Source organism: Pseudonaja textilis, chromosome 4, assembly GCF_049901715.1.
Source record: "Pseudonaja textilis isolate UNSWEBS1 chromosome 4, rPseTex1.2, whole genome shotgun sequence".
Taxonomy (NCBI): Eukaryota; Metazoa; Chordata; class Lepidosauria; order Squamata; family Elapidae; genus Pseudonaja; species Pseudonaja textilis.
The window spans coordinates 16,290,289-16,317,350 of record NC_141993.1 but is presented as its reverse complement, the minus strand read 5'-3'; the positions used below and the strand labels follow the sequence as shown (position 1 = coordinate 16,317,350).

General features: G+C 43.0%; 1 protein-coding gene across 6 annotated transcripts in view; it reads left to right on the top strand.

The window, feature by feature from the left end:
- CHST3 (carbohydrate sulfotransferase 3) overlaps window positions 1–15,833 on the top strand; it is a 43,101-nt gene extending 27,268 nt beyond the window's left edge. Inside the window, exons 1-3 of one of the 6 annotated variants that reach the window (XM_087932317.1) lie at window positions 8,128–8,257; window positions 9,736–10,020; window positions 12,808–15,833. In XM_087932317.1, coding sequence (XP_087788443.1) covers window positions 9,884–10,020; window positions 12,808–14,047 — 1,377 coding nt within the window. In that variant the 5' untranslated portion in view covers window positions 8,128–8,257; window positions 9,736–9,883 and the 3' untranslated portion in view covers window positions 14,048–15,833. Of the gene's footprint in view, window positions 1–8,127; window positions 8,258–8,369; window positions 8,796–9,735; window positions 10,164–10,637; window positions 10,816–12,807 lie in introns of those variants that run through there. The other 5 variants (XM_087932318.1, XM_087932316.1, XM_026713556.2 and 2 more) reach the window with 5 other exon arrangements.
- The last annotated feature ends 11,229 nt before the right edge of the window (window positions 15,834–27,062 follow it).

Here is a 27,062-nt window from a genome sequence, read left to right as displayed (position 1 = left end):
AAGCATGGGGAAAAGAAGTATGAATCATTCATTTTTCCACTTGTGATTCCTCGTGGCACCTGGCTAGGTGAGTAGATTCAATGCACTTGTAGGCAACACGATAAGTTCACATCAATTTTGTGCTGTTGCCTGCACTCCCAAATTCTGAATAGCGCAAATATCAGCACAGGATGCTCCTATCTGAATGCAGATTTACAACCTTGATATCAACTGCTTCCCCAAATCTGAATTTCTCAAATGAAATCAAACACATCTAGAGAATGATGGATTGATTGTTTTGGGATTCATCAAAATAGTTTTATTAGTAGTATTGGTGTGATGATAGAAATACTTATATAGATGAGTATGACTTCATTGTGGAGGCAGAATTTAATAGGAAAAAACTCTCTAAGATATTCAAAGGGACAGTAAATTGTCTTTTGTTCAAATTATTTTTCTGAATATTTACAAGTAGCTTCTTTCCACATTTTTCAACCTTGGGAACTTTAAGAAGGGGAACTTCAACTATCTGGGTAGGGAATTCTGGGAGTTGAAGTCCACACATCTTAAAAGTTACCAAGACTGAGAAACACTGGATTAGGCAGTGCATCTAGTTGGATCCAAGAGATACTCCTTCTCTCTTGCTGTTCGGATTCTTTGGAACATCACGGCCTTGAGATTTTACTCTGTCTGCCTTCGGAAAGCATTCAAGAGCTGTTCTGTTCCTCAGACATGGGATCTGAGAGCCGTCTGGCCCATTGGATGAGACTGATTTATTTATTGCCTGCACATGGAGTTTTCCTGGCATTTTATGTGTTTGTACGTATCTGTTTTGGATTATGTTTTTAAGGATTTGTTCTGTTCTTGTTTTATCGAGTCACTGTTGTTTCTTAATGACACAGGGATTCTGAGTGAGCTATATCAGCTAAGTAAATAAAATTGCAATAATGCTAACTGAAGAATAATGTCTTAGGAAAAGGAAAACGTGAGCTAGGACTTGCAATTTACAGGGAGAACATCTAGTTATGGGGAAAGCTATATAAAACGCATGAATGAAGGCACATATACATGTCCCAGGATAATGTTGCAGGATCCAAAGTGGGTCAGTCACTGGGACCAGAGGTGGACAGAAGTTTCCTGAACATGGGCTCCAGCACGTGTTCAAAAGCTCAGAAGACGAAACCTCTGTTCCCAATGATCAACCCAGATTGGATCCTGCATCAAATAAAATTAGAAGGGATCCTGGAGGTCTTCTAGAACCTATACCATTGCAGACAAATGCCCGTCCAGTCTCTTCTTAAAAGCCTCCAATGACGGAGCACTCACAAGTTCTGAAGGTAAGCCTGATTAATTGTACTGATAGGAAATATCTCCTTAATTCTGGGTTATCTCTCTTTGATAAGCTTCCATCCATTACTTCTTGTCCTGCCCTCTGGAGCTTTGGAGAATATGGGGTGGGTTTTTTTTGTAATTTGAATATGTTACATTCTTCTTAAAATTCCTCTAGCCTAGTTACACTTACCTGGCCGTTCTGCTGGACATACCTGTGCATATTTGTCCAAAACATTTCAAACATACAAATGTGACGCTTGAATTTATTTGCAGAGAAATCTGGCTCAGTATGGATCCTCAACTCATATCCACAGCTATTTAAAAACATGCACCTGCCTGCCATATTTTATGAGATCTGTTTAAATACAGCAGCCATGTAAAGCATGAATCAGTCCAGAGGGAATATATGGAATTTACACAGGACTGAGAAGAGCTATTCTTGAGCAATCTGACCCTTGTGAATTCCAGTGTTAATGGTTTAAAATGCATTCCACAACCAATATGTAGTTTCCCTTTGTTTTTTACATGTTTCCAGATTCCAACTCAAGCATTTAATGTGTTTAAAAATGCATATTTTAGAATGGCATTCATTTATAAATGCATCGATAAATATGTTAGAGAAAATGCTTTAAAATACTTATCTACATATTTATATTTGGTTCCTGTGCAAATTATTTAAAAATTCTTGCAGTGCTGTGGAACACAAAAACACGGAGATAGAGACGCGAGACGTGACATGAACTGGAAATCAAATGATTCATTCACTCTTACAAGCAGCACATTATAAGTCTCCAGGGGCTGAAAAGCTATTCTTGTAAGGCTTCTGACCCTGAGAATAGTTAACTATAATCCTGAATAAGTCTTATGGGTTGAACTAAGTCAAGTGAGATAGTGATACTTGCCACATTTTCTACAATTAAATATAATACAACTATAGCAAGAGAAGCAGTGTATAAATTTAATAAATAAATAGCTTTTATATGATTCTGGAAAATTAGTATGGTACTCTTCCTGTTCTGCTCTATAAAACATACAGAAACTCTTTGTTTTCAATATGTTGTTATCCCTACATTTAATTGGTTTTATATGTCTAATTAAGGCACTGCTTATACATGGAACGGAATGGGCCAGGCACAGTCTAGGCAGAGTATGTTCCTTAGTATACTACAAGGCTAAAGAAATACAATATTTTCTCTTCCATGTTTTCTCCTGATTCCACATTTTTCTGACATAAATAATAACATCACACACAGAAATCAATTTAAATACTGATTTTTCGTTGAGGATAAGCGCATCCTTTTCATGGCAATTCCAATATTTTGTCTAATATTGAAATTAAGTATTGGGATCTGTTCAACAAAAGGCTAAGATCATTAATTTTCTGGCTCTAGCAAGTGTTTAATGCTTTTTTAATGCAGTTGCAAAAAAACATTTTGGGCTGATACCAAGGATATTTATTTTAGAAGTTCTTTGGTTTAAATAAGAACTTGCAAAAGAGCATAGAATTACAGTTTGATGTAGGATTACAGCTTGATTGACTCAATGAAAAAAAGGTTTAATCCAAATTGATTTTTAAAATAGGTCTTCCTCTTCCTGGTTTTGTTGCTCACTACCTAGATTCAAACTGTTGTGTGGTGCTATAATTATATAAACTGCCAATGAGGCTGTAAAATGCAATTTTTTCTTCATTTCTCAGCTCTTAAAAATAAACACACTGGAAATGTTGTTGAGGTTTGACAAAGGAAGGAAGATTTGCTTTCTGCCTGTGATAAGAATAAAATATCTTCAAAAGGCAAACTGCAAACCCTTGGGGTGCTTCCTTCATGTAAGAGGTGTAGATTTTCTCATGGGAGCAAAAGTACCAAAATAGGTTCACCAGAAGGATTCAAACTGAACTAGAAATATTCTCTTTTATTGGTATTCATCATACCTTGTGCAATGGGTATCCCTGCCCACTGAGTGCCAGGGGCAGAAGGACGTGAGGAAGGCAGGTGTGTTCCCAGACATTAAACCATGTGGTGGACAAGAGGGATCACGGATCTGATCCAGCAATGATGTAACTAGACTGTACTTCTGATTTTATGAGGATTTATTGTGGATCCTTCATTCTCACAGGGTGGTCTTTTAGGCATATGCAGTGGTGAAGAGAAGGCATCAGCAGGAAAAGACCAGGGGAAGGAGGAAATAATGGACGTGGTAGCTTTTGGAATGGAGATTTGCTTGCCTCCAAAAGTTGTGGGTGCGCCAACACTGCCAGTTTTGAAGAAGAGACTGGACAGCCATTTTGTCCGGAATGGTATAGGGCTGTGATGGCGAACCAAAGGTGGCACGCAGAGCCCTCACTGTGAGCAAGTGCGCCGGCCAGCTGGTCTTTGTGGGTTGCGAGAGCACCTGAAAACAGCCCCAAAATAGGCTGTTTTTCTGGCTGTTTTTGGCCTGAAAACCGCCCCCAAAAGGCCCCAAAATGGTTGAAAAACAGCCTGAAAACAGCCCCCAAAAAGGTAAAAAAAAAAAAAAACCAGCCAAAAAACAGGCGTGCACACACGCTGGTCTTTGGGTTTCTAGCACTCCAGCATGCACACCTGTTCCGGTTTGGGTGTTTAGTGCCGAAAAGGTTCGCCATCCCTTGTATAGGGTTAGGGTTAGAAGTCTTCCAAGGTACCTTCCAACCCTTTTATTCTACGTTCTACCACTCTGATTAAGTCTTCCAACTGGGGTTCTGCCACTTTGATACGTATTTCTGGAACTGGGAACCAAACTATACACCAACAAGCACATCATTCAGTTAAGACCAATAATGTGTGATCAAGAACAGCAGCAAACAAAAAATGGGCATCGTACAGATTGGTGTGTGCAACTGTGCTATTTGCTCACTGAATACGTCCCTTCTAGCTGCTGTTTTCTCCTAAAGTTGGTGAAAGTGTCGAATAATATCTTTCAAGGAAAATAGTTTCAGAGCTATTTTGCTAGGAAACAGCTTTTCAACGTGTGGCTTTAATACAGAAAGCAGCAAAACACACCAGATTCAAAGAACAGAATGGACTTTTTTTTTGTCTGTGTGTGTGTGTGTGTGTGTGTGTGTGTGTGTGTGTGTGTAATAAACCCTAAAGAATGCAAACATGTTGAAATAAATGAATATAAAGCACAAAAGGTCCTGTGCAGAGCACATTGGGCAGCAAGGGTTTTCCAGTGGTTTTGCAGCAATCTGCTTAGAAATACGAGAATGGGTGGCATACAAATTATTGAATAACAGAGCTGGTAGGTCTCTTGGAGGTCATCTAGACCAAACCCCTTGCTCAAGGAGGAGATCTTATACCCGTGATGGTGAACCTATGGCACGTGTGCCAGAAGTGGCATGCAGAGCCATTTCCCCTGACATGCAAGAGCTCGCCTGGAAGAGCCCCACTGCAACATGCGCACATGCTGCCACCCCGACAGCTGATTGTTGGGTATCGGGCGCATGCGTGGGGGGACAGGGGGCGCGTGGCAGGGGAATCGTGCATGTGTGCTCAGGGGTGACGGGGCCTAGCACGCATTGCCTTCTTGGTGCTGGCATGCCAGCAGATGAGTGCGCGCACCATTATCGGCACGGGAGCTGGCAAAGGTTTGCCAATACTGTCTTATACCATTCGGGACAAACCGTTGTCGAATCTCTTCTTTAAAATCTCCAGTGTTGGAGCACCCACAACTTTTGGAGGCAAAGCCATTCCACTGATTGTTAAGCAAAGCCCAAAACTTAACTGCAGTCCAAAAAACAAACAAACCATAAGTACAATTTCGACCGGAATTATAAGCAATAAGTATGGTGACAATTGAGGATGAAGATCGTTTTGGTCAAGTACTTCTTTATGGTGGTGGTGGGCAAATTTATTTATTTATTTATTTATTTGGTTTGTCAATTGCTTACAAGATAATAGGTATAAGTAAAAACATGGTTATGAATACATGGATACATATAAGAAAAATAAAAGAAACAATAGAACAGGGACGGTAGGCACGTTGGTGCGCTTATGCACGCCCGCTACAGGCCTCTTAGGAAAGGGGTGAGGTCAATAGTAGACAGTCTAAGGTTAAAATTTTGGGGTTTGGGGAAAAAAAACACAGAGTCAGGTAGAGTATTCCAAACATTGACCACTCTGTTGCTGAAGTCGTATTTCCTGCAATCAAGTTTGGTGCGATTAACCTTGAGTTTGTATCTATTGTTTGCTCTTGTGTTGTTATGGTTGAAGCTGAAGTATTCATTGACAGGTAGGACATTGCAATGTATGATTTTATATACTATACTTAGATCGGACCGAAGGCGGCGTAGTTCTAGTTTTTCTAGGTCTAGGAATTTCAAGTCTGGTGGCATAAGGTATTCTGCAATGAGTAGAGGAGTGGAGAACTCTTCTTGTGAAACATTTCTGGACTTTCTCAACTAAGTTAATATCAAATTGTAAAAGATGGACATGGAATATGCAAAACCTCCCTTTCCCCCTTTCCACAGCAGGCTCAGCAGTGTGTCTGCAGCTGAAGAATAGACAGGCGAGGATTTCATTTTATTTATTTTGGAATGGAGAGAGTGGGCAGCCGTTCAGAGAAGTGTAATTAAATAATTCCTTCCAAAGAACTGGTGGTTCCCTCCTCCCTCTTTCCCTCCCCCCCCCCCAACCCCATTTTAAAGATGTGCCTTAGCTCTAGGCCCCTTCTCTTCATTTGCAGATCAGTCTTTGGCTTCTGCATAGAAACAGGTGGTTGGAGGAACAAGGTAGGCTGGGAGAAAGAGAGTTTGCATTTCAGAGCTGGGGGCAAAGGATTCTGCAAACGAGAGGGGAAGTGCAGCATGGATGTCTTTGGAAGAGATTTATTTTGGAAACAGAGAAATGTAAAGAGCAGAGGTTGATGGATGCTCTCAGCAGCTGCTTCTCCCAGACAGGATGGAGGCTGCCAAGACGGATGTGTGTGTGTGTGTGTGTGTGTGTGTGTGTGTGTGTGTGTGTGTGTGTGTGTGTGTTTAATGGTTCTCACTGAGTTGGACCCTTGTTCCTACAGCAGAAGAGAATGGCCTTCAAGGCTTGATATAAACACCCGGTCTCCATATGCTGCGCATTCCAGATCCTTCCACTCTTATTTCAGCAGCACACTCAAAAGAGAAAATCACAGGATTATAAATGTTTCACTGCAGTGCAATGTGACATTTCCCCTGCAGGTTAATTAATGGATGGTTGTCTCTGCAAAAGTCCTATCTTGTCCTTCCTTGGTTACAATTCAACAGATGTTTATCTGGAGGGGGGTAAAACCTAGCGAAGACATGGGGGAATACTCATGTTTTTTGCTGCTAAAAAGGGGGTGAATTTTTAGGCTGAACGTGAATGTTAATGATATATTTCGTTATTTGTTCGACACTGATTTTTATTATTGTTTTTGTTTGGTTGTTTTGTTTGCAGCTGATATCTTCTATTTTTCCTCTCCTTCCCCTTCTCCTTCTTCTGTATTTTAACTTTGGAGATAAAAAAATTAAAAAGTGGGTGAAAATGGTATAGGTTACTTATGCTTGGTTTTATCCACTTTTTAAAAAATCGGTGCTTTGTATTAATACGTGATAGAACAGCTGTGAAGGCCTTGGGAAAAGCATGTGTACCTACACTGTACAAAGATCAGAATCATGCAAACTGGCATCACCTGGAACACTCTATGGCAGGAGTCTCCAACCTTGGGAACTTTAAGACTTGTGGACTTCAACTCCCAAAATTGGGAGTTGAAGTCCACAAGTCTTAAAGTTCCCAAGGTCAGAGACCCCGGCTCTATGGAAGCAAAAGTTGGACTTCGAAGAAGCAGAATAGAAACAATGGTGATATTTTTGAACGTTGGTATTGGAAAAGATTCCTGAAAATACCATATACAGCCAAGAAAACAACTGTATCAATCACTGAACAAATCAACCCAGAGTTCTCACTAGAAGCACAAGTGACCAGGCTCAAATTATTCTGATATTATATTGCAAGGATCTTTTTGGAGAAAATGGGATGAACAGTTTGTAGCTCTGTGTAGGTATGTATCCAGTTCAGTACATTTTGTGAATGTAATCCCCATAGTTTTAATGATTTATGGACTAGCATGTTGAGCAAATATAGATACTGGTGAAATTACAATGAAACATAACTGATACACAAACCGAGCTCCGCGTTCAATTCAAGAAAGCAAGTCTTATTTAATTGCAGGCACTAGCATTGTGCAATTTCAATTCAATTTATTGTGTGGTCAAAGACCAGCATGAATAATAAACAGATTTAAGTCAGAGTTAAAGTGCATTTATAAAACAAGCTAACTAACATCTATAAGTGAGATTCAGGGTGCAGCCTATATTAAATGATAATTTAAATACTAAAATTATGTTAAATATGATAACATGTAAAATGACAAGTATCTAAAAATGTCAATGTTGACAAGGTAAAAGATCTAAAATGTAAGTGGATTAGAATTTCAAGCAGTGCATTGTGGGACATTAGCATTGTGCTAGGTTTAAGCCAGTGCCACAGTTTAACAAACCAAAGGACTAAGCAACGGTTGGGCTACTATGGCCCCTTTACATTCTGTGTACTTCAACTCCCAGAATTCCTGAGCCAGCCATGTTGCTGACAAGCTAGCTGGCTCAGGAATTCTGGGAGTTGAAGTCCACAGATCGTAAAGGGGCCATAGTTGCCCACTCCTAGGGAGATCTACTGCAAACCAAGAATTTTAGAAATCCAGACCCATGGAGTCAGAGCTCTGTGGGCAAAAAAAAACCTGCTTGGCCATTTCAATATGCCAACTTTTCAGTTTATATATTGTCCCCATTACAAGGCTGTATCTCTTTAAGACTTCCATCAAGCAAGTGGTTAAATCCTGGGAGGAGCAATTTGGCTATATAGACACAAAAGCTTTCACTGCACTCTTGAGTTTGTTGGAACAAAATGCCCCCTGGAAGGTAATTACTAGCTCATTGTTTTCTCTTTGGCAAGATAACAAGTTTAATATTCTTAGGACTGATCACTTTTTTTAAAAAAAAAAACTATGCTAATTAGTATAGCTAACAAGGATCAGTTTGTTTTCTTTCGCTTCTTTTAAAAGTTGGTCGTAGTGGTCCAATATGCTGGACCAGCATCGGTTCTGCCATATGGTAACGCCTGTTTCTCCATTCTGGTAGCTGCTTTAATGAAAGGTGGACTGAAAGCAATTTGATTCTTATAGCAGCAACATCCTTTTTTTTTTTAAGGTTCCCTGAAAGCCTGAGGAAAAAATGAGCTCCTTTCATGAACAGTTGAGAGCTTGTGGAAGATCTGAAATACGTAATTGCTAAAGTGTTCACAGCTGTCTTAATTAACGGCTACTTTATCACGCCTAATGAATTTTATCAGCCATGATGGCAAAGCCGGAGCTTTGATTCGCAGAAAATTAATGGAAGAAACAGTCTCCCAAAAGACAGAAGAGGGAGGAGAACAAAGAGGATCAGGTTACAGCTCTAAGTATGATTGCATTGCTGTAATGTTCAGGCATGTTATAAAATAAACCCCTCCATTCTATATCTATAAAATAATAAACACGTGAGGGGAAAGTGTGGGCTAAATGATTTTGATAAGCTACTTTTCTCTATCTAAGAGGGGCTTTTTATGTAAGGAGAACAACTTGGAAACCTGCTTAGCCAGCAAGATTTGCATGCAAGTAGCCCTTGACTTATGACCATTCGTTTAGTGACTGTTTGAAATTATGACTGATCTCTCTAGATGTATTGATAACCCAGATTTAAAGTTCTGACAACCCAGCCTCACCCAGTTGCACTTTGGGGCACTCAGCAACTGACCTGCATTTGCAGCTGTTTGCAGCAGCCTGCCATTACAATGAGCACGTTTTCGGAGGTTTTTTTGCAAAAACCAGCATTTATTTGGGTTTGTCGTTGTTCCAACAGAGGGAAGTTCCTTAAAGAGAGTTCCAACCTAGATCTAAAAAGAAATCTCCTGAGATTAATTATTCAGTTGAATGGTTTGCCTCTAAAAGTTACGGGTGCTCCATTAATTGGAGATTTTCACGAAGAGAATGGGCAGCCATTTTGTCCAGAATGCATGAGCAGGGGTTGGATTAAAAGACCTCCAAGGTTCCTTCCAACCCTGTTATTCTATCTTCTGTATCACGGGGATCAAACTCGCTACGTCACGTTGCTGTCACGTGACGTTTCACATTTCCCCCCCTTTGCGGAGCTGGGGTGGGCGTGGCCTGCGCATGACACATCCGGCCCGCGGGCCACCAGTTTGACACCCCTGTTCTATATCGAGATAAATTCACATCACGGCTTCCTATAATGTGTGAGACCAGCAATTATCCAAGGAAAGGCTTGAATCAACGTGCAGTGGTTAATTTGTCCTTCAGCCTAAAGGGAGGACGTTCAATCCATTCTCTTTCTTTCTGCAGGACAACATCACCTGAAGAAGATCAGCTAATTCCAGACACCGCTTTCCATATCGCCGAAGAGCCCCGGGACAAGGAAAGTTTCGTTTTTCCCTCCGTGAAGGAATTTTCTCTGGCAAGCTGTTGAAAAAAAAAAAAACCTACTTTTCCCATGGATAAAATTCTCACGTTGTCTCAAAATATCTGGGAACATCTATACCGCCTGAGGATGAAGAGCAAGTACGCCATTCTTCTGGTCTTTGTGGCAGCCCTTGTCATAATTGAGAAGGAGAACAACATCATTTCAAGGTAGGGGGGGAAGGAAGAGGAGCTGTGCTGGAAAAGAGGCTTTCTTGGTCTTCTTCTCCGGCCTTCAGGCCGCCCATTGTATCTTACCAAGCATTGCCTGGTCCCAACTCGCTACCACCAGTCCGCCAGCCTTTTGGAACCAGGTAAATATTAACGCTTCCCAGTCTGAATTCAGTTGCGTCTTTATTCATGAATGCAGCCAGATGACTCTCTTAAGCATTGGACCGAGATCAAATCATCAGTCAATAAGGCTTTATTCCTGAGGCCAAAGGGAATGACTATGGACGCAGGCACATCCACTAACCAACGCATAAAATATAAATGGAATGTAATATAGAAGCTGAATGAATAAATAAATAACTTGTACACAACTGTCCCATCTGGTGGAGATCACATACCGCGAGCATGATTGGTTAAATAAGCCACCTTTGACAGGGTTTGTAGAACAAAGCTGGACAGGTCCTCTCAAGGAAATGCAAGTGCTTCCTACTGGTAGGAATTAACTTAATGTTAATTCCTACCAGTAGGAAGCACTTGCATTTCCTAAGTTAGACATTGAAGGTCTCTACCTGAAGAAGCAATTGTGTTTTTTTTTTTGGTTTTTTTTAAGGAATAAAACTTGTAAGTATTTACATTATTTTTCTATGTACTATTTATCTTTACTTTTTTGTTCAGGTTCCATGAGCGAATACATAATTTTATTGTCTATCTGCAGTTTTAATCTAGGACTACATGCACACGGGCCCTTCAAACTTAACATTGTGCCTCCAAATTACTAAAAATTGGAGGCATTTGGTAAGCCGTTATGATACCAGGACTGAATGTTTAGGATACTTATACAATCAGAAGCAATAATAATTAATATATTCTAATTACAAGTAAGCAGAGGAAGAGTATTTTTATGCTTTCATGCTACTACTGACATACATCAGTTTATAAGGCGACAGCTGATCCATGCAAGGGCAGTCATCTAGAATGGCAATCATCATTGCATACAAACAGCTTCAGAATGTGTTAAAATGTTGCCAGGATCTTTTGAGAGGTTATCAGATTTCAACGGAAGAATTAGGCACTATACAATCCCACTAAAAGCAACCATTTGTTGCTACCTCTTTTGTTTAGCAGTGTGTTAAATATATTGAATTTAATGTATGACCTGGGCCACATTCATTGTGATGAGAGCCCACATATTTATAGCCATTTTACTGTAAACGAAACATCATCCTAAGACAGTTTTTTTCAACCTTGGCAACTCGGACTTCAACTGCCAGAATTCCCCAGCCAGGTAGGTTGCCCAGATTGAAAAAAAAAAACACTTAGATGGACACTTTACTTACTTTTCCACCAGACTCAGGACAAGTATGATAAGCTTTGCTGAAGTTCATTTGAGATCCTGAGAAAAATCAACCCAACCATTGAGTCAGTCCTATGGCCAGTTTTGTGTCCCAGCTAAGACCTACTGTGGACAGTATCTATTTCCTTGATAATCCTTTGAACCACTATTTTGCAAAAACAGAATCCAGGTTCAGAGAATTCATACAGGATGAGGACTAAATCAATATTGCATATCCTTTTCTTGAAATTAAAGAATGTTTTCCCCTTCACTCACTGTGGACCTTGATAGAGACTCAGCTCCAAATTCATGGTGTACAATAGATTGGTGGGGCCCAGGCAAGCAGATGCTCACCAATCATCAACTGTACTAAGAAACAGTACAGTTACAAGGCCAACAAATTAGAGAAACCACGTTCAGTCTGCATTTTCTTGCCAAAGTCTTGGCTTTTGATCTGGATTCCAAAGTCAACCGTAGATTACTTTGCAGGGGATGGTACTACCTATCCACAGTAACTGAACTCCTGGATATAGAAGGGATGAATGTGGTCCCCTTAGGTCACTGTTTTTCAACCTTGGTAACCTTTAAGATGTGTAGACTTCAACTCCCAGAATTCCCCAGCCAGCATGCTGGTTGGGGATTTCTGGGAATTGAAGTGCACACATCTTAAAATAGCCAAGGTTGAGAAACACCGATCTATCTCTAGAACATTGATGGCGAACCTTTTTGTTGTGGTGCGCCGAAAGCGCGCACACGCTCGTGTGCTGGCACCCACGATGCAGTGCACCCTGCCCCCCCCTGCACATGCATGTGCAACACCCCCGCCCCGCCCTTTACCTGCACCATGCATGTTCACGCCTCCCAGCTGATTTTCAGCCTGTTTGAGGCCATTTTCCCCTTTCCGGAGGCTTTAAGGAAGCCTCTGCAGCCCTGGGAGGCCGAAAAATGGGCCTTCTGGAAATACCACAAGTGCCTGTTTTCAGCCTCTGGAGCCCCAGGGGAGGCCATTTTCACTCTCCCGGAGGCTCGAGGGACGCCTCGGGAGGCTGAAAACGGGCCCGTTTCAGCACGTCCGGTATTTCCAGAAGGCCCATTTTTCGGGCTGAAAATCAGCTGGGAGGCGCACGCATGCGCAATGCAGGTAACTTTGGCTGGGGCTCGTGTACCTGCACAAATGGCTCTGTGTGCCACCTGTGGTACGCATGCGATAGGTTTGCCACCACGGCTCCAGGACGTGCTGAGTTCCTCGCGGGCCAGAGAGATTCCGTGTGAGATGGCCCACTCCGTCCCTCAGCAGACGATTGAAAGGGGGAAGGTGATTCTGAAGATGGAAGGGAAGAACCTGGCTTGGATTAAGAAACCCGTTCTCTCCACCTCAGAATGACATGTCTGGAAGTCTCTTTCAATGTCACTGCTGCTCTTGGTCCTGATGATCGCGTTCTTTCTCTCTGCAGGGTTTCAGACAAACTGAAGCAGTCTCCACAGTCCCTGCCAGTAGCCAACAGCACCGATTCCGGGTTGATGCCGCCAGAGAACGGCTCCCTCTTGTCCCTCAGCGCCCTGGACCTGGCCTTCTCCCAGCTGAAGCACCGGTTGCAGAACATCACTTTGCAGCTTGGTGGCACCCCGCTGCCCCCCGCCAAAAGGACACGAAAGCATGTTCTCCTCATGGCCACCACCCGTACCGGCTCCTCCTTCGTAGGGGAATTCTTCAACCAACAGGGCAATATTTTCTACCTCTTTGAACCACTGTGGCACATCGAAAGGACGGTGTCTTTTGAATCCGGCGGCGCTAACGCGGTGGGGTCAGCCCTCGTCTACAGAGATGTTTTGAAGCAGCTGCTCCTCTGCGACCTTTACATCTTGGAGAACTTCATCATCCCATTCCCAGAGGACCACCTGACTCAGTTTCTCTTTCGGCGCGGCTCAAGTCGCTCTTTGTGCGAGGAGCCTGTTTGCACACCCTTTGTCAAGAAGGTCTTTGAGAAGTACCACTGCAAGAACCGCCGCTGTGGCCCCCTGAATGTGACTCTGGCAGCGGAGGCCTGCCTGCGGAAAGAACATATGGCCCTGAAGGTGGTCCGAATCCGACAGCTGGAATTCTTGCGCCCGCTAGTTGAAGACCCCCGCTTGGACTTGAGGATAATTCAGCTGGTGCGGGACCCTCGGGCAGTGCTGGCCTCCCGCATGGTGGCTTTTTCGGGTAAGTATGAAACCTGGAAGAAATGGGCTAATGAAGGTGTGGCAACCCTTAAGGAGGATGAGGTCCAGAGATTGCGAGGCAACTGTGAAAGCATCCGGCTCTCGGCTGAGCTTGGGTTGAAGCAGCCAGCATGGCTTCAGGGCCGCTACATGCTGGTCCGCTATGAGGACATTGCCCGGTCCCCGCTCCAGAAAGCCAAGGAGATGTATGAATTCACTGGCATCGCTCTCACCACGCAGGTGGAGGACTGGATCCGGAAAAATACACAGGCCCCTCAAGACAACAACGGCATCTACTCCACCCAGAAGAACTCCTCGGAGCAGTTTGAGAAGTGGCGGTTCAGCATCCCCTTCAAGCTCGCCCAGGTGGTCCAGAATGTCTGCACGCCAGCCATGAAACTGTTTGGCTACAAGCTGGTCGGCAGCGCTGAGACTCTTACAAACAGATCCATCAGCTTGCTAGAAGAGAGGAGGAACTTCTGGATCACGTAAAGGTTGCCTTCGTTGGTGGAGTTGTTGCTGTTTTGTTTCCAATCACCGCATTCTTTGAATTGAGAAAGGGAGAATGCAAGAATATATTGAATATATTGAGGAAGGAACACATGGGTGTTTTGGGGGGAGAAGCTGTTTTGCTTCCTCTCGTCTTGAGCATTCAAGCGAAGAGCTTTTGGCTTTACCTGGAAGCAAGCTTCACTCGCTGGCGTATTTGACACTTCCAGGTGGATTATAACGGGCCCACAACACTGGCACACGGAAGCATTCTGAAGCTAACGCAGAGTGCGGGATTAAAGCCTGCGTCCCAGTTTCCCTACCTCATGTCCACATCATTTCTGTTGGGGATGTTGTCTCTCACCTTCACCAAACGTCCAAAGAGAGTGAATGTTTTATATTTAAAATAAGCTTATCTCTTGGAAGAAAAATATGAGCTTCTTGAGCCGCAGAGGACCTGTGAGAGAAGCCGAATGTTGCACTGATCTTGTCTAAGGCAGCCTTAAAGAATCTCTCAACCAGATATTTGGGGTGGGAGGGAAAGAAATATATTTAGCACAACTGACAGCGAGAAAGCTGACTGCTTTATGTGTAGACAGAACCTGTTTTGTACACGTTTCCCCTAAAATCCTCACATAAATTGAGGCCTTGTTTAAATGGAGAAGGTGTGTGACTGGAGAACAGAGTTGCATGGCCTAAGACAGAGGTAGCTCTGCCTGTAAGCGTAAGGAGATTTTGGGCTACACACAGTTTTTATGCACTTAGAATGGTTTTTATCCTAACTCACCGAGTGCTTGGAGAGATTTAAAGCAAACAAGCAATGAAATATCCTAAGCGGAAGAGATTGGGACAATAGTCATCCTACGTCTGTGGACATGAACTTTTCCTACGCTATTAGTTGTTGTGCTGTCCATTAGCCTTTCTTTTTTAAGTATTTTTCCTGCTTTTCTTACTCATCTCTGAATCAGTTGCATCGACCTTCATCTGGTGTCTGGGACACTAAAGTGAAGCATGCTGCTTTCTCATCCGATGAAAGAAAGGGCTGGAATGTTAATTGTATTTTTCTCCTTCACCCGTATAATTTGTTTCTGTCCTTCAAAGCGATGTTGGAAATTGCCAGTACTTCCCTTCTGTAATTTCTGGGGAGATGGTTTCTTCCAAGCCACGTTTGTTGAAGCAGAAAGAGGAAATCTTGGAAGGGAGAGAGCAGATGGACTTTGTCAAGAGGGAGGCAACAAAAATGACGGAAACAGAAACAGGCACCCTAAAATTCCTATGACTAATTTTGGTTTAAGAATTTTGGTTGTTACATTCATTATCTGTTTCCAGTGCTAGATCCAGCAGCAAACGTCTTAACGAATTTCACTTAGCTGTTCATCAGACGCACTTATTAACATGGTAGAAGGTATAACCTGACTGGGAATTTGGTATTTCATCCCCCAGTGGGTGCCATATCAGGATCTTGACTGCCCCCCAAAAAGTACCCACTTGGGGGCAATTCAGTCTGTTTTTTTTTTTCTAAACCAGGTTGGAGTCCAATCCACTCCCCTCCAAATTCCCAGGAATTTTGTCTGAATGGTAACATTTTCAACATATTCAATTTCGGGAGAAGTTGGCATGGATTATCACATCTCATTTTGAGATAATAAATGGATAGATTAATATCAGGGACTGAACACACACACAAACACAAAGAATACAGTATGTTTGTCACTTCTCTGTGCAGTTTCATTAACAGAGTCACATGCTTATCTGGCAGTGCTAATTTAACACCTAACCAAAAAAATAACCCTCCACATTTTCTTATCTGTAGTGAGAAGAACATTTAATGCTCCAGCAGTTCTTGTTCCTTTTCCTTAACAAAACAAAGAAGACAATCATTTAAATAACTATTTATTTTCTTCTTTTCCATGGAGCACTGCAGTGAATAAGCAACCACATTTGTTTTGATACACTCCAAGTAACAAAGATCAATATGACCATCATTTGGTTTCATAGCATTGACTGAGTAAGTAGGAATAGGCCTTACGTAGATGTGGCAAGAATATGTAATCACGGGTATAGCCTTTCCCCTCGTTTGCCTGCAAGAAAGAGTACCGGGATCCCAAACGCCATATGATAATGCAGATTTATCTCAGAATAAAACAGTTCTGAGATACCATTAAGTTCCTCCAAAAGTGCCGGCCAAAATCAGAACCTTCAGGCTGTGTAGCCACACTGGATGTCTGAAATGCAGAGAAAGCTGGATTGTCTGTGAAAAAAGTTACCAAGAAAGGAAAAGATGGAACATTGGCCAACATTCCCACAGTTGATTCAAGCTACGCTTATGATTTGATGTTCCCATTTACGTTAGTAAAGCGGTGCCGTGTCTACATGATTCATACACTGTGTCAACTTACCCTCAAATATAAGTCATAGCAGTCTTTCAGTTAGTTAGTTATCCCATCTTCCTGCATCTTCCTGTTGCACCACAGGTGTGCTCTTGCACTTACCTTTTTTTCTTCTGACAAGTTTTTCGATATCCCTCCAATAACCTTGGGATAAGCTCTGTTTCAGAACTGCATCCAATTCTCTTAAAGGGAGCGTGTCGAAATATTCTGACTATCCCACAAAAACATTCCGAATTAGATGTTTCAACCAGCACTGGATTTGCTGCGCAATAATGTTTTCCCCTTTGTGGTGGATTATTCTTACATTTCTCTATTTGGTTGCAATGGTGGTAAGAGTTGGGAAATTTATCTTAATTTTGTTACGATTATTTATGTGAAAGAGCTGGGGCTGGATAAAAGGAAGCTGCCATTTCCTGCCTTATTTTGAACTTTCTGTTCTGTTCTTTTCGAAAGCTGTAAACTCTGGGGTCCATTTATTTATTTATTGTACGGAGAAGGTAACAGTTGCTTTGGTAGAAGGAATCGAAACTACACAAAAATAAATAAAAACAATTTTTCCGAGAATCCGAGTTCAACTTGATTTTCCAAAGAGGGGGTCAACTTATTCTCCAAAGCACCAGAGGGCAGGACAAGAAACAATGGGTGGAAACTAATCAAGGGGTGAAGCAACCTGGATTTGAGGAGACACTTCCTAACAGTGAGGACAATTAACCAATGGAACAGCTTGCCACCGGAAATTGTGGGGGCTGCTTCACTGGAGGTTTTTCTTGAAAAGGTACAGGGTGTGCTACCGGAGCAGGGTGTTGGACTAGAAGACCTCCCGAGGTCCCTGAGTTGAAAAAAATAGTTAAATTAAGATGACTGTAGTTAAATAATTTGCATTTATGTTTTTCTGTTTTAAAAAAATGCAATTCCTTTAACTTAAAGAAGGATTTTATTTAAAAGGAAGGAACTGGATAGGAGACAATTTCATTCCATTTATCCCTGTATAACCTTGGAGCAGAGAGACCCTGCCTGGGAAATTGATTAAAGAAGCAATATTCTGTCCTAACTGTATTTTCTGGATCTTCAGCGTAAACTTTTTTGCTGTGCACAGAAACGAATGATTTATTATTTCCCATAAAAAGAGAAATGTACAGTTGCAATCACACCCAACATTTTAAAGAAAGTATGCCCAACGAAGTGCGTGGCATATCCTTTTATTCTTTTTGTAAAACACCCTTAAAATTTAATGGAGTTTTCAAGAAAGAAACCATATTGCGTGCCGTTCTATTCCACCAGCACCAAAACTCAACACACATTTCTGTATCGAAGCCAGCCGGCCTTGCGTATCCCTGCATTTGTGAGGTTTGTGGTGAGAGTTTATTTATCTTTTCCCCCTATGAGGGATTGGTTCATCTGAAATGAAATGATCTGTGTTTTGTATGCAGTTTCACATGCAATTGGCAAAGATCGGCTTCTGGACAGCCATCCTGCTAATCCTGAAACCGATTAATTCTAATTCCCCCTTTGGCATTTGGGCAGACACGGAAGTTTTTAGTTCTGCAAGACTGTGGGTATATTTTATAGAGATATTTATCTAAGTTTATATGGATTTTATGCAGTCATACTGTAGGAAGTATGCATGTGGGCTTCAGCGCCATAATCCCTGGCAGTATTCCTAATTCCAAAAAGGATGGAAAACGAGCCAAGCCTGGAATCCGGTCTCGGGGTAGGAGCAGCAGATCCATTAAAGGAGACTAGAAGCATTTGACTTTCCTAGAACAAGGGTATCATTCAAAGGCATTTATCCAAGGAAGACTTTTAAAGAATTTTAGTGAACGTATCTCCAGTCTAAGAAAGAGGGAGGGAGGCCCTGACCTTTTGAAATAAAAGCGAATAGCTTTATTATCGTAAAGCAAATTTTTCCAACGTCTTCCACTGCTTCATTTTTGGACAGCTGGTGCCCTAAGCCAGTGTTTCTCAACCTCTGCAACTTGAAGTTGTGTGGACTTCCAAGTCCCAGAATTCCCCAGTCTGCATGAGTCCTCATCCCACTACAGACACATTAGGGTTACCAGACAAATTGGAACGGGCAGTAGAGGGCACCAAAGAAAGTTTTCTCTATCTGCTATCCATGTCCTACACCAGGGGTGTCAAAACTCGATTTCATTAAAGGCTGCATCAGGGTTTGACCTTGGGGGGGGTGGGGGTTCGTGGCCAAGTGGGTGTGGCCAACTTGATGTCACTTGTGCCTGTGGTGGCCCGGGCACTCTGCCAGTGAAAAGGGGCTCCCGAGCTCCGTTTTCAGCTGTGACGGCCTCCTGCCCCTCTCTGCCAACAAAAACGGAGCTGCGTGCGCACGCAGCCTCTCTGGCCTCCGTTTTCGCTGGCAGTGGGGCTGCAGGAGGCTGGGTCAACTCATAAAATATTTCAGTGGCCTTTTTAGAGTTGCCAACAGAAAGGGAGGGGGGAAAGGGGTTTGAAAGAGCAGTGCGGCAGCTTGGAAATTGAAAGTGTATTCCATAAATAGTTTTCAAAGGTAGCTACTAGGTGACTGAAGTTTCTGCCGTGCAAAATTCTAACCAGAGAGAATGTTTGATGACTCTTGGCTATGGATATGTCCCATTGGAGAATATATGAATTATGATACACCCAGGGGTTGGGGGAAAGCCAGGGTCAAGGGTGACAATGAATGATGTGTCTCAGAGTCGGCGACACCCAGGCAGCGCCGGACATGTCAACTAATAAATCCTTTTGAAGTTTTGGAAGTTTGGCTCGAGACTCATGATTTAATTGGGGTGACTGCCGGAATCCTGACAGGCTGTTGCAGCCGAAAACTGAGCCTTGGAAGGGTTGCATGCGGCCCTCCTGAGCTCCGTTTTTGCTGGCAGAGGCATCGTGGGCTGGTCCTTTGCTGTTTCCAGATCCAGCCACGGGCCTTGAGTTTGACACCCCTGTCCTACGCAATCTCCATAAGCTCTCAGAATACCAGCGATGGATGGACATAAGCCACTGAACTCTGAGAGTCTATCATGGTTCTTCTTGATTCTAAGTGTTAGCTATTCCCCTAGCTTCATGTTGTCCAGAGGTGGCATTCAGCAGGTTCTGACCAGTTCTGGAGAACCAGTAGCAGAAATATTGAGTACTTCGGAGAACCGGCAAACACCACCTCTGACTGGCCCCACTCCCATCTATTCTCTGCCTCCCAAGTCCCAGCTGATCGGCTGGGTCTTCTTTTGTTGCTCTGCACAGGACAACGGAGCTGGAAAGCAGGCTAGTGGGGTGGGGAGGGAAAAGGGATTTTGCAGTATCCTTCCTCTGCCACGCCCACCACGCCACGCCATGCCCACAGAACTGGTAGTAAAAATGTTTGAATCCCACCACTGATGTTGTCTGCACATTTGATAAGCGCTCCTTCTATCTGCCCAACTAGATAATTTATGAAGATGTGGAAGGGTACTGGAGGACCCCATTGCTTATTTCCCTCCATGTAGATGTAGTACCATTGAGAATGACCCGCTAAGTGTGGTGGCTCAGCCAGCTGCAAATCCTTGTGGCCAGATAGACTCAAAACAAATTTAATAATAAATTAATGTTTTTAAAAAATCAATACAATCTATTCCACATTGTTCTCTCATCCCAAGAAGTAGGTTGTGGTACCTACTTTGTCAAATGCCTCTCTGAAAACTGAACGAACTGTTCACAGCGTTTCCCTTTTTCATCCAATAATTGATGCAAACTTCTATTGCACTGTTCCAGGATCTTCCCAGGTATTGATGGTCAGGCGGACGGGTCCCTGGATCTATTCCCACCTCCCCTTTTTGTAGATTGGGATCACATCGCCTCTTTTCCGGTCACCTGGTGCTCCGAGAGCTCTGAAAGATTATGATGTTCAATGGTTCTGAGATCACGTCTCTTGGCCTGCTCCTTCAGAACTCTGGGACATAATTCATCGAGTCCTGGGGATTTGAATTCATCTGGAGTGGATAGGTGTTCTCTTCATATGAAGTTGTCTCTTTGGACTTGTATTCCAATTCTGTCTCTTATGGTGCTTCTTTTAGCTTAGACTATTTGAAGGACTTTGGGGTCCAATATAAAAATGAATGAGTGACGTTGTCAAAAGTTGATTTACGCATTGGATTTGTATTCTTATTTTACATCAGAGTGGAGTAGAAGTAAAAAGAGATGTCTCTGGTACTTTCACTTGACTGATGTTTTAGGCAACACGGAAGTTTATACCGTAAAGGAACACAAAGGATGCCACAGGAAGTAAAACTTAACATTTGCTTAACGTTCAGGAGTGCAGTCAGTAGTGGGATTCAATTTTTTTAACTACGGGTTCTGTGGGTGTGGCTTGGTGGGCATGGCAGGGGAAGGATACTATAAAATCTCCATTCCCTCCCCACCCCACTAACCTACTTTCCAGCTCCATTTTCCTGGGCAGGGCAACAAAAGAAGACCCAGCCAATCAGCTGGGACTCGGGAGGCGGAGAATAGATGGGGGCGGGGCCAGTCAGAGGTGGGATTTGCCAGTTCTCCGAACTACTCAAAATTTCCGCTACCGGTTCTCCAGAAACTGCCGAATACCACCTCTGAGTGCAGTCATGTATAAGTTTCCTTTGGGAATAAATTCCATTAATAGGGCTTAGGACATTGCAAACGAAACAGCCTCACCTGCTCTTAAGATGTGAAAAAGATTAAAAGAAATATAGCAAATAGCAATAGCCCTTAGGCTTATATACCGCTTCATAGTGCTTTATAACCGTCCCTAAGCGGTTTACAGAGTCAGCATATTGGCCCCAACAATTTTGGGTCCTCCTAGGAAAATGAGTCCTACTGAATCTTAACAAGAGGCAAAAGTGAACAGCTGATTGTCTGTATGCTCACTTTTAATCCTTCCCATGCATTCTTGCGTCCTTACTGTTTCTTTACCATTTTTAATTCCTTATCAGAAATAAGGAAGGAATAGAAAAAGAGAAATAAAAATTAAGCCCTGTTTTATTTCTTGAAGGAGAAGGAAAAGAGTTCCAAGCAAGCCTATAATACGGTCCTTTAGAGAAGTGGAATATGTAATTCATTTTCAAGAAGGGGTTACTTTACAGACAAGAAGGGCTATTCTCATCACATCCAATCCTGATATTGACATATATAAATTTATTTTATTTATTTATTTGCCTGCCATCCTTTATTATTTTTTACAAACAACTCCAGGTTGCAAACATATCCAACACACCTTTCTCCTCCTATTTTCCTATGACATTGGTTGGGCTGAGAGAGAATGACTAGCTAGCCCAAAGAACACCCAGCTGGCTTTCATGGCTAAGGCAGAATTTGAACTCACAATCTCATGATTTCTCGCTTGGTGTCTTAACCCCTAGACCAAACTGGTTGCATTGTTAGGTGCAATCCTTGCAAATGGGGGAAGAAGGATTTCTATTCTACCAGTAAATTCTTTCTTTCAAAGATACACCAGAAAGAGGAATAATTATGAATTATAATTCAGTTGAGGTTAAATTAATGACACATCCCAGGGCGTGGTAATATGTACAACCATGCAGCCCTGTACATAGGCAAAGTAGTTACGGCGAAGACTCTTGAAACCTTGCAGCCTAATATCTACCAATAAAAAAAAAGATTATTTGGAAAATGGGAAGATCAAGAAGAATAAGAGGACGCTGCAGTAATACAAGAGTTCTAAATTAAGATCAGTCTAAGGAGCTGCATAGTATCAGCCTTGCTTTCAAAACATACGTGGAGTTGTTCATTGCAAAGAGATTGGCTGAAGAGAGAAAGTGCCTCTTGCTGAGACTTTGTTAGGTAGAGCCGCATTTTCAATTCCTCTGGTTTGTTTTTTTTAGAGCAATAGTGTCACATTTTTATAGGGAGCAATAATTAGCAGGCATCGTTTTTGGAAAGACACTGGTTTGCCCCACTGCTGTGCTCAGCAAACCAGAAAATGAATGTTCTGATGTCTCAGTTTCACTCTCTCAAAGAACCCATTGTTGGAAGGAACGTATAAGGGGCAGACTAGTTCAACTAGAGTTCATTTGAGGCATGCGGGACCCGGCTCAAATGATTCTAGACCCTTGATCTGAAGACCCACCTCACCGGAAAAGGGTCTAATGCTGGGAAACGGGGAAGGAAAGAAGGCGAAGGGAGGGCTTCAAAAAAATTAGCAAAGAGTTCTCTGCCCGGTTGCTGGGTGAGCGTGGCCATGGTAGGTGTGGCCTAGTCAGCCTCCTGCACCACAGCCGGTGTGTGTGTGTGTGTGTGTGTGTTTGTCCTCCCCAGGTTCTGGAGGCTCTCTGGAAGCCAGAAATGGGCCCATTTCCGGTCTTCCCAAACTTCCAGGAGGCCCGTTTTCTCCCTCCCTGAGCCTCCACATGTGCCCCGCGCTTACCTGTATCCAAAATGGGCCGTAGGGGGACTTCGGGGAGGGAAGGGGTGGGCGGGGCCAGCCAGGAGTGAGATTTGGGGGTTCTCCAAACTGCACAGAATCTTAGCGAGAGGCTCTCCCGAGCCACTGTGAACCCCCAGCAGCCCAGCCCTGAAGGGAAGAAGAGGATGTGTGATGACCCAGGGTCACAAAAAACAGGTGAAGCCCCTTTTATTCCTCCACTTGGCTTCCAAGCTCCGAATATCCTTGACTAGAAACAAAAAAAACTTCCCCCACAAGCAGTTACAAGAAGGAAGAAATGCCGTTTAAATTATAAAGAGTAAAAAACAACACAAACCAGGCAAGATAAGGGCTTGAAGACGTCCACAGATATCAGAACACACACTGGGAAGGATGCCAAACTCAGAGAGGAACCTAAACTAGAGATATTTCCATGCTTTGTTTCCAGCACTGGCATGTCCATCCTCTTATCCAGTTGTTACAGCTGCAGCCCATGAAGAGGATCAAGACCCTTTCCTCCCCAGTAGACCATGTCTCTCCCTTATCCTCTCTTCCCTGCATGCCCTAGGATGGAGAGGGGATGGGCCTGAATCCTCCTCTGACTGCTCAGCCAGCCTCTGCCCTTCCCCAGCCTCCTCCACAACCTCCGGAGCCAAACCTCCACTCCCTGTTGGCTGTTCCTCCTCTCCCTCAGAGTCAGTCTCCACCAGGGGCATGACAGGATGGCCAGCAGTAAGGGGAATGGACTCAGTCACAATGGCAATGAGTGCCTCACTGGAGATCTGAAAGACAGTGATGGATAGATTATCTTGGGAAATTATCAACGTGGGCAATAGGAGTTGCAAATGACGCGATGGCACATGCTCCATTTTCACCCAGTCAACTCCTTCACAAAGGTTTAGACCCAAGATGTGCAAATGGTCTGGGAAATGCTCTAAGGAACAAATGCTGAGCCATGTCCACATATTAGGACAGTGCACCCCTCAGAAATGATTTTAAAGTGATTTGCTTCAGAATGTACAGAAGAGTGAGCGTAGCCCAGCGTTGGCAAACCTTTTCGGCACCAGGTGTCGAAATGTAACTGCGCATGCGCACGGGGGAACACCATAAACTGGAAGAGGAGTTCCCAGCACGCGCGGAAGCACCGGAAACCCAAAGACCAGGCAGCCGGAATGCATGTGCCTGCCAGAAACTGGGAGCTCAGCTTCCTGGTGCGCACATGTGCACTGGGGAGCTCCTCTTCCACTTTCTGGCGCTCCCGTACATGCGAAGACCTGCTAGCATATGCACCAGAACCCGGGAGAGCAACAGGAGAGATGGCTCTGCGTGCCATTTCTGGCACGCATGCAAGTTGTGTCTTTTTCTTTAGCTTGTTACATAACCTGGAAAAACGATGCAGGTGTTTTAAAGAGCTGTTGATCTCACGTCCTGAAACGCTTCTTCTGAATCATGTTTAAAATATGCAAGCTTTGAGGATTTGTCTTAACTTCACATCTGAAAGGAATGATATGTTAAGAACATCAAGCACAGCCATGTCAGGTGAGATTTAATCCCGACTAACCATAGTTGGCCACTGCTTCCAAGATGTCCACTAGCAGGGCTGAAAGGAGTAGCCGCCTTCTGCATTTTCCAGCAACCAATATTTAAAAGCATGTTTCTTTTCACGCTGGAGATAGCGCATAGGTTCCAGGTACTAAACAGCTTACCTAAGCTCATTGGAAGCTGATTAATAGCTTGCAGCATTTGTACTTATTTAAAAACCTAGAGTTGGAAGACCAAGAGACCCTCAATAGATCATCCCAAACTGATTGCTCCCACATCTAAAGAAGCAGCCAACTCCCTAAGATGTTATTTAGAATAGATCCAACTCACTTCAATACGAAAACACTCCTGGTTGCAATTTATGCTCTGAATGACAAACAAGAAGAGTTCTACAAAAAACTACATATGAAAATAATTGAACTGGACTATGCTAATATAGTTATGATGGGAGATTTTAATGGAATTGTAGACAAAAGATTGGACTATACAGCACAGAAAACAACTTTTCTATACTGGCATCTAATTATATAATAGCAATAGCACTTAGACTTCTCTAAGCGGTTTACAGAGTCAGCCTATTGCCCCCAACAGTTTGGGTCCTCATTTTACCCACCTCGGAATGATGGAAGGCTGAGTTCAACCTTGAGCCTGGTGGGATTTGAACCACCAAATTACAGGCAGCTGGCTGCAGAAGTAGCTTGCAGTACTGCACTCTAGCCACTGCACCACCGAGGCTCCTTAGGTATGATATAATCCTTAGGTATGCAAGGAAAGGGGAAAACTAGCCATGTGTTTGGTGGGGGGGGGAGTGGGGGGAGTCTGGACAATCAGCTCTTGTTAATCCATTACATCAAAATCAATATGTTTTGGAACAACTAAAAGCTTGATTATTGCTTCTGTACACTGCTGTCCATCTGTATGTCTCTCTGTCCATCCATTATTGCTCAAGAGAATTGGAGTGATGAGAGTGGAAGAGAATGGTAAGTAACTTTTCAGAAGAATCATTGGTTATTTCCTAATCAATAATCAGCAATTGAACGAATGGCTCTATGAATCTATTCTTGCGCAAAGCCCACGTCCTTAACACCCCATTGTGCATTTTTAGTGTCTTGGAATGAAGACAGAGAGCAGGCTGAGGTCCGGGATAGCCATTCATGCAACACAAACATTAAAAAAAATATGGGCGAAGTAATAATACTTCTAAAATGCACGCATTCGTGAACTTTGAACCAAAGTACTATTGTTAAGATTTTAAAATAGATTGCTTCTCCCTTGGTGAAGTAGTAGACAATATGCTCATTTCGCCTGCTGTCGAAATACAGAGATACAGGTGGACTGGGAGGAAGGAGATCCAGATTCTTGTTCAACCTCTCAGTGTGTCGGTCTTCACAAGATTGTTACTATGTGAAAGATAGGAGGGGGCCCTGTGGATGCTGCCTTGAACTCAAATACAAAAACAATGGGATATAAATCAAACCAATAAGGCTACAAGACTAGCTTTGGATGCACTAGAAAGAAAAGGCAATTATCTGACCACAGAACACAGTGAAGCTCTTCTGCCCACATTATTTAACCCTTTCTCTATCAACCTTTTGAGCAATCATGAAGTTCGAAAGAAAAGACCACCCAAAATTATACTACCTTAGCTTGAGGTCCAGATAAAAATATCCAGGTAAAAAAAAGCAGTGTGTAGCAGCAGCCACAAAAGCCAACGCAATCCTAGGTTGCATTAACAGAGAGACATAAGATCACACAAAGTATTAGTACCACTTTATAAAGCCCTAGTAAGACCACACTTGAAATATTGCATCCAGTTTTGGTATTTTCCCACGTCATTGTAGTTGTGCTTTTAAAGTTGTAGCATCGTTTCGGCAGAATCTCATCTGAGAAGCCTGATGATGGCAGATGAGATTCTGCCGAAACGTTGCTACAACTTTAAAAGCACAACTACAGTGACGTGGGAAAATAGCCGAACAAAGCTGAATGCCATACATGTAAGTACCCGTGAGGGGGCTGAAGGCTAAAACATATGAAGGTTTGCAGGAATTGAGTTTATTTAGTCTATTGAAAATGAAGAAAAGAAAGACTTTTCTTTCTGGGGTGACATGATAGCAGTGTTCCAATATCTCAGGGGCTGCCCCAAAGAAGAGGGAGTCAAGCTATTCTCCAAAGCACCTGAGGGCAGGACAAGAAACAAGGGGTGGAAACTAATCGAGGAGAGAAGCAACTTAGAACTAAGGGGAAATTTTCTGACAGTTAGAACAATTAATCAGTGGAACAACTTGCCTCCAAGAAGTTGTGAATGCTTCATCACTGGTGGCTTTTAAGAAGAGAGCCACTTGGTTGGAATGGTCTCCTGTTTGAGCAAGGAGTGGACTAGAAGACCTCCAAGGTCACTCCCAACCCTGCTATTCTCTTTAAAAAAGAAAAGGTTGACTTCTTTTGACACCTTTCTCTCCCTATCCAGCCAACACCCCTGGAGCTTCATATCTAAAAAGCGAATTCAGTCCTTCCCCATTGTGATAATGCTTCCAACTCCAACCACAATGAAGGCGTTCCTTCATGCAGTTCTACTAATGCCTTTCTATCAGACAGGATGTTGACGTGCGGTTCAAAGTTAACCAGACATCTGCGGGAGGTGGCACCAACTTTGCTCCTGGTCTTTTTTTAGCTTCCTTTCGCCTGCTTTGCTATTCTGTCTGGGGAT